Here is a 15,214-nt window from a genome sequence, read left to right on the forward strand (position 1 = left end):
CATGAGGGGGAAGAAAGAACAGGGCAGGCAACTCAGTGGCGCCGAAGACAGGCGCTGGACAAGGCTTCAGCTGGCGGGGGTTGGGGACCCCTGCCAGCAAAACCAGGGGCCCGGAGGTAATTTGGGGGGCCCAGGCCTCCGTGGCCCCACCCAGCTATGCCACTGCTAGTGGGTGTTACATCCTATGATTTTCTTTGGAGAGGGTGTGGTTAGGAATGCTCCTTGAGGAAGACCTTAGCGATCTCAGAGGTGCATGGAGGGAGATCCTGTTCTTCAAGTACCCTGGCCCATTTCCTTTAAGGGCCTTGAAAATCAGAAGTGAGAGAATTACATAAAGAATATATGAATAGGCATATTGGGGCAAGATCGATGGTCCATCTAGCCCAGTATCCTGCGTCCAACAGTGGCTAATCCAGGTCACAAGTACCTGGCAGAATCCCAAATAGTAGCAAGATTCTGTGCTGCCAATCCCAGAGACAGCAGTGGCTTCCCCATGTCTATCTCAATAGCTGACTATGGACTTTTCCTCCAGGAACTTGTCCAAATCTTTTTAACCCCAGATATGCTAACCAAAGCATATTAATTAAGGAGTAATTTTATTTTAAAAAGGTGCTTAGCTAGGGAGACTGAGTGCCTATTTTATAGACAAATACATGCATATGTCTTTATAAAATTGCCCCACAAATCCTGAAGAAACTCTGGCTAAAATTAATCCATGGATATGCTACTTCCATATTTTACACTCAGGAGACAGCGAAGATGACTACACTCAGGAGACAATCTATCTGCTGTCTCCTGAGTGTGATTTTCTCTGCGAGGTTTTTGTTCTTCTGTATTCCTGTCGACTCCATATTTTACAAAATACGCACATAAATAGCGACTCTACCCATGATTTTGCCAAACTCTTCTCTCAAAAATACCTACACAGTAGAGAACAAGCACAATGGGCCCCAAGAACTGGTATGAAGGAACAAATTTATTTGAAGACCTGACACGGTTCATGATTTGGCAATACGCCTGTGTGAGGGGTCTACAATAAAAATACATACAATCGCCCATTACTTAAAAAATGAAATCCAATATATCTAAAACTCTTAAAGTACTGAGTTAGTATATTATAGGGCTCATTTTCAAACAAAAAAATCATCCAAAAAACGTCATAAGGTGGCAGAAGGCTGTTTTTTCTCTCAAAAACATCCAAGCTGCGATTATTTACACCCAATTTTGCTCTACAGTTCATCCATATTTCAAGAGGGCAGGTTGTGGGTGGGACCTGAGTGGCACCAAAAGAAATAATTTTTTCTACAATAATCAAACAAAATGAAAACATCTAGGGCCAAAATTAAGACTTTTTGGCTAGACCTGTTTCAATCATGACTAAGTGACCAAAAGGTGCCCTAAATAACCAAATGACCGCTGGAAGGATTTATAACACCTCCTTACTCCCCCAGTGTTCAATGATCCCCTGCCAATCCTATTAGAGCAGCATGCAGGTCCCAGAAGTAACCTAGTGGCCAGTGCAGTGGACTACAGAAGGGAACACAGGCTCATGTCCCACTCTAACTAGTACACTTGTGGTGGAACTTGTGAACCCTCCAAAAACATAAAAACCCACTAAATGCCTACTGTACCTACCTGTACCTCCTGGAAACAGGAAATGAGGGCGGGACCAGAGGCAGAGCTGAGACAGAAGGGAAGGCAGCCTGAAGCGCCGTGCCTGCTCGCTTTTCACTGCTGCCGCCGGACCCCAAGGTAAGAACTTTTAAATTCAGGGGTACGCAGGAAGGCGAGGGGCAGGCAGAGGACTGGGAGAAGAGGGCAGGCAACGCAGGTCGGGCTGCCACTCGGAGGAGAGGGAGGGAGGGGGGCATGGAACTCGGAGGAGAGGGGGGCATGGAACTCAGAGGAGAGGGAGGGGGGCATGGAACTAGGAGGAGAGGGGGGCATGGAACTCAGAGGAGAGGGAGGGGGGCATGGAACTAGGAGGGAGGGGAGGAGAGGGGGCCTTGAACTCAGAGGAGACAGAGGGAGGGAGGCCTGGAACTCGGAGGAAAGGGGAGCCTGGAACTCGGATGAGAGGGGGGGGAGGGAGGGGGCCAAGCTGGAACTCGGAGGATAACCTTGCTAGTGCCCGTTTCATTTGTGTGAGAAGCAGGCATGTTTTACTAGTATATAATAATGGTTTGTGATACAGAATGTTATTTTATTTTGTTATTTTTTTTCAATATCTGGGATTTTACTTCATTTCAGTTTTAGATATATATTGGATTTCATTACTCACTGATTTTAAAGAATTTCTGTATGATTTGGAACACACATTAACTGGTAAACTTCATGCCTTTTTAAAGCACTAATATATGTGGTTATCTTTTCATTTGACTTCGACATTCCATTTGTCAATTTAACACGTGGTGTACATGCATGTTTGTATATATTTTTATGATTTTAATTTTGCAATATTTTTGTAGCTCTTAACTGTACTGATTTATATGTTGTAGTTCTTTTTAAATAGGTGATTATATATATTTTTATTAATAGACCCCTGACACAGGCCTATTGCCGAAATACGGCAAAATACCAACGATACAAGATCTTATATGCATTCTCTATTAAAGAGTCACAAATAGAAGTTTTACTCACTTCTTTAAATATTCTTTTCCACTACTCTTCAAGTTCCTTCCCATACCTCTCTCCTATGCACTCAAACCTTGTAGATGCCTTATTCTCCCCCTGAGAAACCTATGTGATAGCTCCTTACTTAAGGTAAAATTATGTATCATACCTGATAATTTTCTTTCCATTAATCATAGCTGATCAATCCATAGACTGGTGGGTTGTGTCCATCTACCAGCAGGTGGAGATAGAAAGCAAACTTTTGCCTCCCTATATGTGGTCATGTGCTGCCGGAAACTCCTCAGTATGTTGATATCAAAGCTCCATCCGCAGGACTCAGCACTTAGAGAATTACACCCACGAAGGGACACTCTGCCCAGCTCACCACCGCCGAAACGGGGGAGGGGAATTAACCCAGCTCATCCCCACACAAGTGGGGGAGGGGAATCCGTCCAGCTCATCCCCGCGGAGCGGGGGAGGGACACCACACCCGCCGATGCGGGGGGATCTGGCTTATCCTGCAACCGCAACCGCGGGAGGAGCTGACTGACCCTAACACCGCCGAAGCGGGAGGGGTACAAAGCTGCCCTACAACCGCACGAAGCGGGAGGGAGTGCCGGCAGAATTTTAAGTCTCAATCCAGCCCCGTAAAACGGAGGGGAGAGGAATGCAGCAGCTCACTGTAACACAAACTCGTCTCAACTCTTGAAGAATCCAAGTGAAAAAACTTGAACACGAAGTCTTTCTGAAGTAACTGAAGACTAAACTTGAACCTGAAATGCAACCAGAATAAAAACAGTACAGATATCTGGGAGGGGCTATGGATTGATCAGCTATGATTAATGGAAAGAAAATTATCAGGTATGATACATAATTTTACCTTCCATATCATCAAGCTGATCAATCCATAGACTGGTGGGATGTACCGAAGCAGTACTCACCCAGGGCGGGACAGTGAAATCCCTGACCTCAACACTGAAGCTCCAAACCGGGCCTCCGCCCGTGCAGCCACAGTCAAACGGTAATGCTTGGAGAATGTATGAGCCGAAGCCCAAGTTGCCGCCTTGCATATCTCTTCCAAGGAGACGGATCCGGCCTCTGCCATCGAGGCCGCCTGAGCTCTCGTGGAGTGAGCCTTCAGCTGGATAGGCGGCACCTTCCCCGCGGCCACATAAGCCGCTGCAATGGCTTCCTTGACCCATCTTGCCACTGTAGGCTTAGCAGCCTGCAGACCCTTACGAGGACCTGCAACCAGGACAAACAGATGATCCGATTTCCGGAAATCATTGGTCACTTCCAAGTATCTGATGATGACTCGTCTCACATCCAGATATTTAAGAGCAGAGTACTCCTCTGGGTAGTCCTCCCTACGAAAGGAAGGGAGATAGAGCTGCTGATTCACATGGAAGCGAGAAACAATCTTGGGCAGGAAGGAAGGCACTGTGCGAATAGTCACTCCTGCCTCAGTGAACTGCAGAAAAGGCTCTCGACATGAGAGCGCCTGGAGCTCGGAAACTCTTCTGGCTGAAGTGATAGCCACCAAAAAAGACCGCTTTCAACGTCAGGTCTTTCAGAGATGCCCTCGACAAGGGTTCAAAAGGCGGCTTCTGCAATGCTCTTAGCACCAGGTTGAGATTCCACGCAGGCACCACTGAGTGCAGAGGAGGGCGCAGGTGATTACTCCCTTGAGAAAGCGCACCACATCTGGCTGCGAAGCCAGGGAAGCACCCTTCAGGCGGCCCCTGAAGCAAGCCAGAGCCGCTACCTGGACTTTAAGGGAACTGAGCGACAGGCCTTTCTCCAGACCTTCTTGCAGGAACGCCAACACTGAAGAAATTGGAGCAGTGAAGGGAGAAAGTGAGCCTGCTTCACACCACGCTGCAAAGATACGCCAAACCCTGGCGTAAGCAGTAGAAGTAGAGCGCTTCCTCGCTCTCAGCATAGTGGCGATGACCTTGTCTGAGAAGCCCTTCTTCCTCAGACGCTGCCGCTCAATAGCCAGGCCGTAAGACCAAAGGGGGAGGGATCCTCCATCACCACGGGACCCTGATGTAACAGGCCCTGCTCCACTGGCAGCCGCAGAGGATCGTCGACTGAGAGCCTGACCAAGTCCGCATACCAGGGACGTCTGGGCCAATCCGGACCCACCAGGATTACCCTGCCGGGATGCTTTGCCACCCGGTCTAGCACCCTGCCCAACATGGGCCAGGGCGGGAACACATAGAGGAGCTCTTGTGTCGGCCACTGTTGGAGAAGAGCATCTACTCCCAGGGATCGAGGGTTCCGTCCTCTGCTGAAAAAACGCGGCACTTGGCAATTGGCCGATGACGCCATCAGATCTAGGCTCGGCTGGCCCCAGCACTTCGTGATGTCCAAGAACGCCTGAGCAGATAGCTGCCACTCTCCGGGCTCCAAGGTATGGCGACTGAGAAAGTCCGCCTTAACATTCATGACTCCGGCAATGTGGGCCGCTGAAAGCTGCTCCAGGTTCGCTTCCGCCCACTGGCAAAGATTCATAGCCTCCTTGGCTAGAGGGGCGCTCTTGGTACCTCCCTGGCGGTTGACATAGGCCACAGCCGTGGCATTGTCCGACAGGACCCGTACAGGCTTCAACACCAGTACCGGGATGAACTCCAAAAGCGCCAACCGAATGGCTCTGAGTTCCAGGAGGTTGATAGACCACTTTGCCTCTGCAGGAGACCAGAGCCCCTGCGCTGTCCTTCCCAAGCAGTGGGCTCCCCAGCCCGACAAAGAGGCGTCCGTCGTGACGACAATCCACTCTGGGGTCACCAGAGGCATTCCCGCAGACAACTTGTCTGTCTGCATCCACCAGCTCAGCGCCTTGCGCACTGCTGGGTCCAAGGGAAGGCGCACAGCATAATCCTCCGACATCGGAGTCCAGCGCTGCAGCAAAGAGTGTTGAAGTGGTCTCATATGAGCCCTGGCCCAGGGCACTACTTCCATCGTGGCCGTCATAGAGCCCAACAGCTGCACATAGTCCCAAGCCCGAAGAGGAGAGGCTACTAGGAACTGGTCCACCTGAGCCTGAAGTTTGACAATCCGATTGTCTGGCAGGAACACTCTGCCCACTTGGGTGTCGAATCGAACTCCCAGGTACTCCAGGGACTGAGTCGGGCGCAGCTGGCTCTTCTCCCAGTTGATGATCCATCCCAGGGAGCTCAAAAGAGCAACTACCCGGTCCACAGCTTTGCCGCACTCTGCATAAGAGGGGGCTCGGATCAACCAGTCGTCCAGATAAGGATGGACTTGTACCCCTTCCTTTCGTAGGAAGGCCGCGATGACCACCATTACTTTGGAAAAGGTCCGCGGAGCAGTAGCCAACCCGAATGGGAGGGCTCTGAACTGGAAGTGTCGTCCCAGGACTGCAAAACGCAGAAAGCGTTGATGAGGAGGCCAGATGGGAATATGCAGGTACGCTTCCTTGATGTCCAAGGAAGCCAAGAACTCTCCTGCCTTCACTGCCGCTATAACAGAGCGGAGAGTCTCCATGCGAAAGTGCCGCACTTTCAAGGCCCGATTGACCCCTTTGAGGTCGAGGATAGGCCGGACAGAACCTCCTTTCTTTGGTACCACAAAGTAAATGGAGTAACGTCCCTTGCCAAGCTGACTTTCTGGCACCGGAACGACCGCGCCCAGGCGGATCAGATTGTCCAAGGTCTGCTGCACTGCCACAGCTTTGACCGGAGACTTGCAGGGAGAGAGTACAAACCCGTCTTTTAAGGGTCGGCAGAACTCTAGCTTGTAGCCGTCTCTGATGACTTCCAGCACCCACGCGTCTGAAGTTATTGTGGTCCACTCGCCCAGAAACGAGGACAGCCGTCCTCCAATCTGCACTGGGGCGTGGACCAAGGCCCCGTCATTGGGTACGAGACCCTGGGGGAGGACCGGAGGAAGCACCTCCGGGACGGCGGTCTCTGCAAAAGGAATGCTGCTCGGGGGAGAAATTCCTCTTGAAGGAAGAGGGGGCAGAGGAACCCGACTTGCCCGGGCGGTACCGACGGGCTTCCTGCAACCGTCCTCTGGAGGTACCGGGACGAGTACTAGCCCGAGCCCTGACCTCTGGTAATTTTTTGCCCTTAGACGTGCCGAGATCGGTCACGATTTTGTCCAGCTCGACCCCAAAGAGCAGCTTGCCTTTAAAAGGCAATCTAGCCAGGCGGGATTTAGAGGCGTGGTCAGCAGACCAATGTTTCAGCCAAAGCCACCGCCGCGCAGAGATTGTCTGAGCCATGCCTTTCGCTGAGGCCCTCAAGACATCACACAGCAAGTCTGCCAAATAGGCTAAGCCCGATTCCAGGGCCGGCCAATCAGCCCTCAAGGAATGATCCGAGGGGGAAGCCCGCTGCACCATAGTCAGGCACGCCCTGGCCACATAGGAGCCACAAACTAAGGCCTGCAAACTTAAAGCAGCCGCCTCAAAGGACGACCTTAAGGCCGCCTCCAATCTTCTGTCTTGGGCGTCCTTTAGGGCCGTGCCACCTTCCACCGGCAACGCCGTTTTCTTAGTCACCGCAGTGATTAAAGAATCCACGGTAGGCCACAGATAGGCCTCACGTTCACTCACAGCCAAAGGATAGAGGCGGGACATAGCCCTAGCCACTTTAAGGCTCGCTTCCGGGACATCCCATTGAGCCGAAATTAAGGTGTGCATGGCATCATGCACGTGGAAGGTTCTAGGCGGGCGCTTCGTCCCCAGCATAATGGCAGAGCCAACAGGGGCTGAGGAAGAGACGTCCTCCGGAGAGGAAATCTTCAAAGTGTCCATGGCCTGTATCAACAGGTTGGGCAAATCCTCTGGGCTAAAAAGCCGCGCTGCAGAGGGGTCATCCGCTCCATCCGAGCGGGGATCCGTCTCCTCCAAGGAATCCGCAAAGGACCGTTGGGAGACCTCAGACACGCTGCCGTCATCTACATCGGAGGAGACAAAGTCCTCCAAGGCCTGGGAATCAACCCGAGGGCGTTTACCTCTGGGAACCTCAACCTCTTTACCAGACAAGGGAGCAGGGGCAGCGTTTTGCATGAGGAAGGCCTGATGCAGCAGCAAAACAAACCCGGGGGAGAAACCCCCCAGACTGTGCACTTCCGCAGCCTGGTTGCCCTAGACGCACCCTCAACCGGCGCTCGCAAGAGCGGGGGAGAGACATGCTGCGCATCCAAAATGGCGTCCGGCGCGACACTCCGCAAAGGAGCCACGCGGGAAGAACGGCGCTTAACTTTAGCCGCTTTTGTGCCGTCGCCCAAATTAAGGGCGTTCATGGCATTAATGTCTCCCACCTCAAGGGCGGCCCACGAAGAAGCCGTCCGAGCCGCGTGGCCGGCCAAGATGGCGGAGGCGAGGAGCGGGGGATGGGCGTTTATGGCGGGAAAAACCGCCACGCCGGAGGAAGGACCGGGACATTCATCGGTCACGAAACTGTCACCCAACAAGGGCGAATCAGGCTTTAAAACCCCCGCATCCCCTCTAGAAGCGCTCAAGCGATCCGGGGAGCGACCCTTTGCGCCCTCGCCCTCCGACGCCATATGCCACGAGGAGAAGAATCGGGGAACCCCCTGCCCGCTATAAAAAGGTAAAAATTACCTGCTTGCCGCTCCGAGCTGTAACGACCTGGTGTCCCAGTGAGTAGCTGCAATAAACGTTTAAATAAACGTCGAAATAAACGCCTTTAAAGACGTTCAAAAATTTTTTTTTTTTTTTTTTTAACGGAGCCAGCGGGAGGGGGGGAGAAAAGGAGGGACCTGGCACCACCAGGTTTGCACTTGCTCAAAAGAGCCCTCAACCCCAGGCACTCAACAAAACCTAAAAATTAGGCTTGGAGGCCTAGCCAGAGCTGCTGCTGTGTGTGACCACCACCTGCTGAGATAGAGAACATACTGGGGAGTTTCCGGCAGCACATGACCACATATAGGGAGGCAAAAGTTTGCTCTCTATCTCCACCTGCTGGTAGATGGACACAACCCACCAGTCTATGGATTGATCAGCTTGATGATATGGAATACTAACATATCCCACCAAAGTGGAAAACCCTTACCCCCCTCACCCTCTCTCAACATATATATCCCTCTTCATCATGAACTGAATCCATAGCAGTCCCATACTAGGCCCGCAAGACAATAAGGCATGCTAGCGTTTTTAGCGCATGCTAACGCTAGAGACACCCATATATTCCTATGGGTGTCTCTAGCTTTAATGCGCTCTAAAAATGATAGTGCATGTACAGTGCGGCTTAGTAAACAGGGCCCTAAAGGATCTAAATTCCCCCCCCCCCCCCCCCCCCCACACACACACACACTAACTATTGAAACCTAAAAACCCCTTCTGGGCCCACCTACTCACCATCTTATTAAAATCTGAACCCATTAACTAATCAAACATTTTACATTTTAAACCTATGTGCGCTAACAACTCCTCCCACACTGTAAGGTAATGCTTTAGAATGGATTATCACAGTTCCTTCTTATATAGCGACTACCACACCATAATACTTCCTGTAACACTCTTCCCTTTATCAACACTTGCTCTGTCTGCACCACATGCTTATTCTGACCCACCTTCAAATCCACCAAATGTTTAATTTGAGCTGCCAAGTAAGGTTTATACACCTTATTCTTTCACCCCTTCTGTACTCCACATTCAGCACAGGCCTCTATGCTCATGTGGCCTCCGCAGTTCACTCTGCCTTCCAAGCCTTTTCTTTTAATGCCACCCAATAATAAACCATAAACCATAACAGCACATCCATTTTGGTTTTTTTTGTTTAAACAATTTAATTGAACAATATTACAACAAAACAAAGCTATAGTCTCACAGTAAAATCCTAGAGTAAAAATACCTGATAGGACAAATCGTTCTGTTTTTGGTAACAGCTTAAACAATACACCCTCAGAAATCTCCAACTCAGCCTCTCATAAAGAAACTTCCCCTCTTTTCCCTTCCTCCAGGCAATCCTCAAGGAGAGTAAGCACTGTCCTATTACTTAGAAATCAAGTTTATTGATTATCACACTCCATGCTCTATCAGGCATTCTGAATGTAAGGCTCCCAGACTGTCATTTCAATTTCTCTGCTATTTTTATTTTTCATTCTTTTTTTCTCACACTTCCTTTATGCTCCCTCTTCTTTTCAATCTTCCTTTGCCTTTCTCCCGATCTCAAACGTTTTGCTTTTCCTCTCATTTGCCTGTTTTCCCAGTCCACCAATCTCTCCTCCTTTCCATGCCATTCACCTCCTCCCCACCATCCTTCTTCCCCCTCTGCTCTATCATCTATCTCTTTCCACCCTCATCTTCCTTCTACCCCAGTCTTTCCTGCTTACTTCTCTGGTTTCTATCTCTCTTCCCTCCTTATGGTCTGTCTTCTTTTCCTTTCTGTCAAGACTTCTCCACTCTATCACCTAGTCTATCCTCTGGTTTCCTCTCATTCTCTCTCTTCTCGTTAGCCTCCAGTATATCTTTCTGCTTCCTTATTCTATGCCCCTCTTCTCCTTCCTAATTTCTTTTGCATTTGAACCACCCCCCCAAACTTGCCAGTTCTCATTGCTGAAACAAGTCTCCCCACCCTACCACTCCAGCCAACACATAATGTCATAATACTTTATCCAAGAAGTAGCTAAGGGGGTGGGGACAGGCAGATGTAGACCAATGGCAGCAGGAAACTGTTGGATTATGGATGAGGCCAAGTGGACAGGACTGGTTTCCCAAGACAGGAGGTAAATTCTGTAATGCGGAACTGCTGTAGAAAGAGCTGAAATTCTGCTTTTAAAGCTGTATCTACTTGCAAAGGAAGCACAGCACTATTCAATTATGCATTTCATCACAACTGGGTTTCAGATCGCTCTCACAAAAGGCAGCATTGAGACTCGGACTTGCAAAAGAGTTTCATCTATCCTGGCTCCAATGCAATGACAGAAAAGGGAGCTGTAAGAAGCACCAGTTGACCAGCCTTAAATTCAGGACTTAGAGAAGACGTATTCTAGACAGTGAGTACATCACCCATTTGCTTAGTTTCTTTTTAAATAACTGGGCTGGTTCAAGAGTATCTGCCACTGTAGATGAACTTTCAGCTCTTTGCCTCCCCACCAAGGGGCAGCTAAAGGCCTCCCCCACCCCCATATCCAGTATCTCCCCTTCCCTTCCTCTCAGTAGTCTAGCATCTTTCCTTCCCAACCTCCCCCACTCCTGAAGTGTCCAGTATTTCTCTCCTTCCCTACCTTCCCTTCCCCAGGTGTCCATCACTGCCCCTTCACCCTTCCGAGGCTTTCAGTTGTTTCTCTTCTGTACCCCCTCCAGGGTGGCATCATGGTTGGTTCAAAGCCTTGGGCATGCGCAAGTGCTCAAGGCCTGCCAGGTCCCACCCCCCTCCAAAACAGGAAATTCAGAGGGGTGGGACCCAGCATGTGTGGATATTCGAGATCCCATGCCAACCACGATCAATCTTCTGTCTTATTGACATACTGACTGCCACCCCAGTGCTGCCCTCCACAAATTGTGCTGTTCTAGGTGGTTGCCTGGTATCCTAGTGGTCTAGCCAGCCTTGACAATCCTTAGCTGTGCAGCACAGATTTATGACTGATGGCAAGAAATAAGAATTAGATTTAAGGAAATAAAAATGATTAATTCATTGCTTTATCATTGGCACACTCAACCTAACATTTTACCATGGGAACCGCACATTCCTCTCACAACTTGATATACCACTTCTTATACCTTGTACATTTAAAGCCCCATTTTCATAGGCAATATAGGTCAGAAAAGGGACATGCAAGTCAGGACAGTCAAGATTTCCCAGCTATTTTATGTAAAGTGGTGTGGAAGTCGTGTTAGTCCACTTTTAAATGTAATAAATAGAAATATATCAAAATATAGAAAAGAAAATAAGATGATACCTTTTTTATTGGGCTAAACATCTTTTGATTAGCTTTCGAAAATAATCCTTCTTCTTCAGATCAATGTCCTGTGACACCAGTGCCGAATGAGACAAGCGGGCCACCAGAAGAGGACGCATATGGGCCTGAGCACAGGGTACCATTTCCAGGGTTGCCGCCATGGAGCTGAAAAACTTAGGAGTTCCAGACCCAAGGGGCCTTCAGACTGTAGAGGCTGTGCTTCTGGGCCTGCAACTTGCTTATGCGCTGTTCCATGAGAAAGACCACTCCCAAAGCTGTATCGAAGAGAAGCCTCAGGTATTTCATGTCTGGGAGGGGACAAATGACTATGCCCGATTCATCACCCAGCCCAAGCACTCCAAAAGTAGGATGACATGAGATGTGACTGCTACGGAGTCCACTACAGAATTAGCCCAGACCAGTCAACTGTCCAGGTAAGGATGAATTTGAATGCTCTGGTAACCCAGATGAGCCACCAACATGATATTGGAGAAGGTGTGAGGGGCAGTCACCAGATCAAAGGGATGGGCTCAAAATTGAAAGTGAAGTGGAAACCCAGGATACAAAAATGGTGGTAGCAATTGTGTTCCACCCTGATTGGAATATGGAGATAGGCTTCTAAAAGGTCCAGGGAGGTCAAGAACTCGCTTAGGCAGACTGAGGTGATAACCAAGCGGGAGTATCTCCATTCAAAAGTGCGGGGCCTTGAGGCAGGCATTTATCCCTTTGAGGTCCAGGATTGGCCAAAATGATCCCCCTTTCTTTGGGAACAAGAAATAAATGGGAGTATTGTCCAAGCAATACTGGCTCTACTGCTCCCAGATCTAGAAAGTGGTATAGAGTGAGAATGACTGCCTGCCACTTTACCACTGAGCAACAGGGCTAAACCATTAAACCATGAAAGCTTCAGGCACTGAACAAGCCAACATCAGAGCATAGCTCCATCTGACTACCTTGAGAAGCCACTGGTGATACGAGCCCACTCATGGCTGAAGAGAGACAGTCTGCTCCTATTCAAGCCATTGAGAGGTCCATTGGGAAGCTCTGGAGCCTGACTCTCCAGCTCTGTTGGGGTCATGAAAGAGAGTCATGTCCCAGAGCCAACCAAGACTGATGCTTGTCTAAATGGAAGTATCCCCCAAGCCCTACGAGCAGGCCTTGGCTGAAGGGACATGCTGTGTTCTGGCATAATTTGGGGAGCCAGAGAGGATGAGCATCCCCCTATGTCCTTAACCGGCTTCTCCAGAAACCTCCCCCTGAAAGGCAGTTGACTGAGAAACTCCTTGGACACTGCATCTGCAGTACTATGATGCAGACAGAGCCACCTTTGGCCCATTACTGTGGGGGCCACCAAATGCAAGAAGATGCGCACCACCCTGGACTCCAAGCAGACCTTGGGGATGTCGCTGTGAAGTCAGTTTCCCTTACAGGCCAACTGAATTTTGGTTTCGGTTCCGAAACTGGACCGAAATCTAGGTTCAAGTTTCAAATGAAAATGCCTGTCCATTTTTGGCTAAAACCAAAAACTTTTCCCTCCCTCATGATCAACCCCCCCCCCCCCACCCCTGTAATTCCTGCCCCATGAAGCCACTTGACCATCAGGCCTACCTAAGATAGGCTTGTGGAGGGCCAAAGGGTGGGATGGGTGGGGGAAATGATCACAGGGGAAGTGGCCTTTTTTTGTCAGGTGAGGAAGTCGGGGGGGGGGGGGGGGGGGGGAGGGAGGGGAGTGAGTTTCATTTACAGTTTCGATTTCTGCCAAAACAGAGCAGTCAGTTTCAGCTGCAGATTTGGTTTCAGTATCTCTGGTCTGAAGAAGCAGGGTTACTTTAGAAAGCTAATATAAAAATGTTTTAAGTTAGTCCAATAAAAAAGGTATCATCTTATTTTCTTTTCTATACTAGCCGTTAAGCCCGTAAAAACGGGTGAAATTTCCAGCTACCCTCCTCGCCGCCGCTCCCTCCCCCCTCCGTGCCAGGCCCCCTGCACTGACCTGACAGCGCCTCTCACCTCCATGTGAAAGCGCTACTGGCAGCAGATCTCTCCGCTGCTGCCTGCAGTGCTTCCACACGGAGGTGAGAGGCGCTGTCAGGTCAGTGCAGGGAGCCCGATGCGGAGGAGGGCGAGAGCGGCGGCGGGGATTGGGGGGAGGTTGGTGCACGCGATGTTCGTTTCCAGGCGGCAGCGTCCGACAGTGACTCCAACTCCGTTTCCCTCTCTGTTCTGCCCTCTGACGTCATCACGTCTTGACTCGAGGGCAGGACAGAGAGGGAAGTCTCTACTGCGCATCTGCAGGTGAGTCGGTCACTTGCCGTTTATATGTTTGATTTTACTTGTATTGATTACCTTTAAAAGTGGACTAACGCGGCTACCACATCACTCTACTAGAAGAAACTGAAGATCCTGGGTTTGGTTGGGCTCTAGTTTCTCTACCTTCATCTGCTGGTAGGTGGCGATAACCCACTAGTCAGGATGATCCAGCCTGGACACTAAGGGCCCTGTTTACTAAGCATTAACATTTTTAACGCATGTTAACCATGTACGAGCTAAAAACACTAATGCACCTTAGTAAACAGGGCTCTAAGGAAGTACTGATTTTACGACATACATGTGTAAGTACCAGAGTTTGTAAAACTAGACATACAAGAGGAACCAATTAAGGAGCCCAGTTCTAAACCTCAAATTTGGAGGGTTTATTTCAGGTTATGTTTTTTGTTTTTTTTACAAAACCCCAGGTTGAAACAAGCAGTTTGCTCACGCTTGTGTGCAATTCAGGAGAGATGTAAATGTTGATGGAGAATTTTAAATACAGAGAGGCTGATGCTATAGACTCCAAATGAGAATAAAATAACAATTCTTTTATTCTCCTTTGGAATGTTTTGACATGATGTACTCCATTTATAAAAGTCTAAGTAAGCCCAGAGCATGCCCCCTTGAATTCTGTGTATGCTGTGGATATACACATGTAAGTAGTGGCTTTTCTAAAATCACTACTTACCTGTGAATGCCTATTTGCATGTAAAGTAGCACTTTACATGTGTAAATGCCTTCTAAAATAACTTCCTTAGTTTCTAACTTAAAACAGAAACACACACACAAATAAAACAGGGAAAATTTTAAATTAAAGAATGGGAGATAGCAGATAAAACACTCTTCTCCAACACACCCAATGCTGCTCTAAAAAGGCAAGCAGCAGGCAGCTTACTTACCATTGCTGGTCTTCAGGTACTCCACAACATCGCACACCACATTGGGAATGCCATTCTGTGCCAGTCTCTGCTGCTGCTGCAGTTCCAGGAGAGAAATTCCAAACACTTTCCTGCTTCCTGTGCAACTGCGTTGGGCCGCTATCTTCTTCATGTCTTCCTTCAGCTTCACTGCCGTCTTGCTTTGCTTAAAGGAGCAGAGGAAGAGAGAGCAGTCAGCCAGGCTTACAACGGGAGGCTGCATGGCTACAGACTGCTGTGGCATGTCAGTCAGCGTTCCCTGCCTCTCACTCCATAGCAGAGCCCCGTCTTCCCTGAGGAGGCTGCAGGCCAGCCGCTCTCACGGAAGAGCTCCAGCTGGTAGGAGGAGCTCGCCTGTCAGCCCTGACTCATGGCTAGGAAGAGAAACTGGATATCTACTAGGCAAGCCCCGCCACAAGGGTAAGCACCAGCAGCAACTCTGCAGGCACAGTGCCCCTTCATGAAATAGAGCA

The 15,214-nt window shown here is 49.5% G+C and overlaps 1 protein-coding gene across 2 annotated transcripts in view; it reads right to left on the reverse strand.

Annotated features, from left to right (window-relative positions):
• The window catches only part of FAM13A (family with sequence similarity 13 member A), a 501,662-nt gene that overhangs the window by 435,728 nt on the left and 50,720 nt on the right, over nt 1-15,214 (reverse strand). Inside the window, exon 2 of one of the 2 annotated variants that reach the window (XM_030190686.1) lies at nt 14,724-14,907. In XM_030190686.1, the coding sequence (XP_030046546.1) occupies nt 14,724-14,907 (184 nt within the window). Of the gene's footprint in view, nt 1-14,723; nt 14,991-15,214 lie in introns of those variants that run through there. The other variant, XM_030190687.1, reaches the window with a different exon arrangement.

This window comes from Microcaecilia unicolor, chromosome 2 (assembly GCF_901765095.1).
Source record: "Microcaecilia unicolor chromosome 2, aMicUni1.1, whole genome shotgun sequence".
NCBI classification, from domain to species: domain Eukaryota; kingdom Metazoa; phylum Chordata; class Amphibia; order Gymnophiona; family Siphonopidae; genus Microcaecilia; species Microcaecilia unicolor.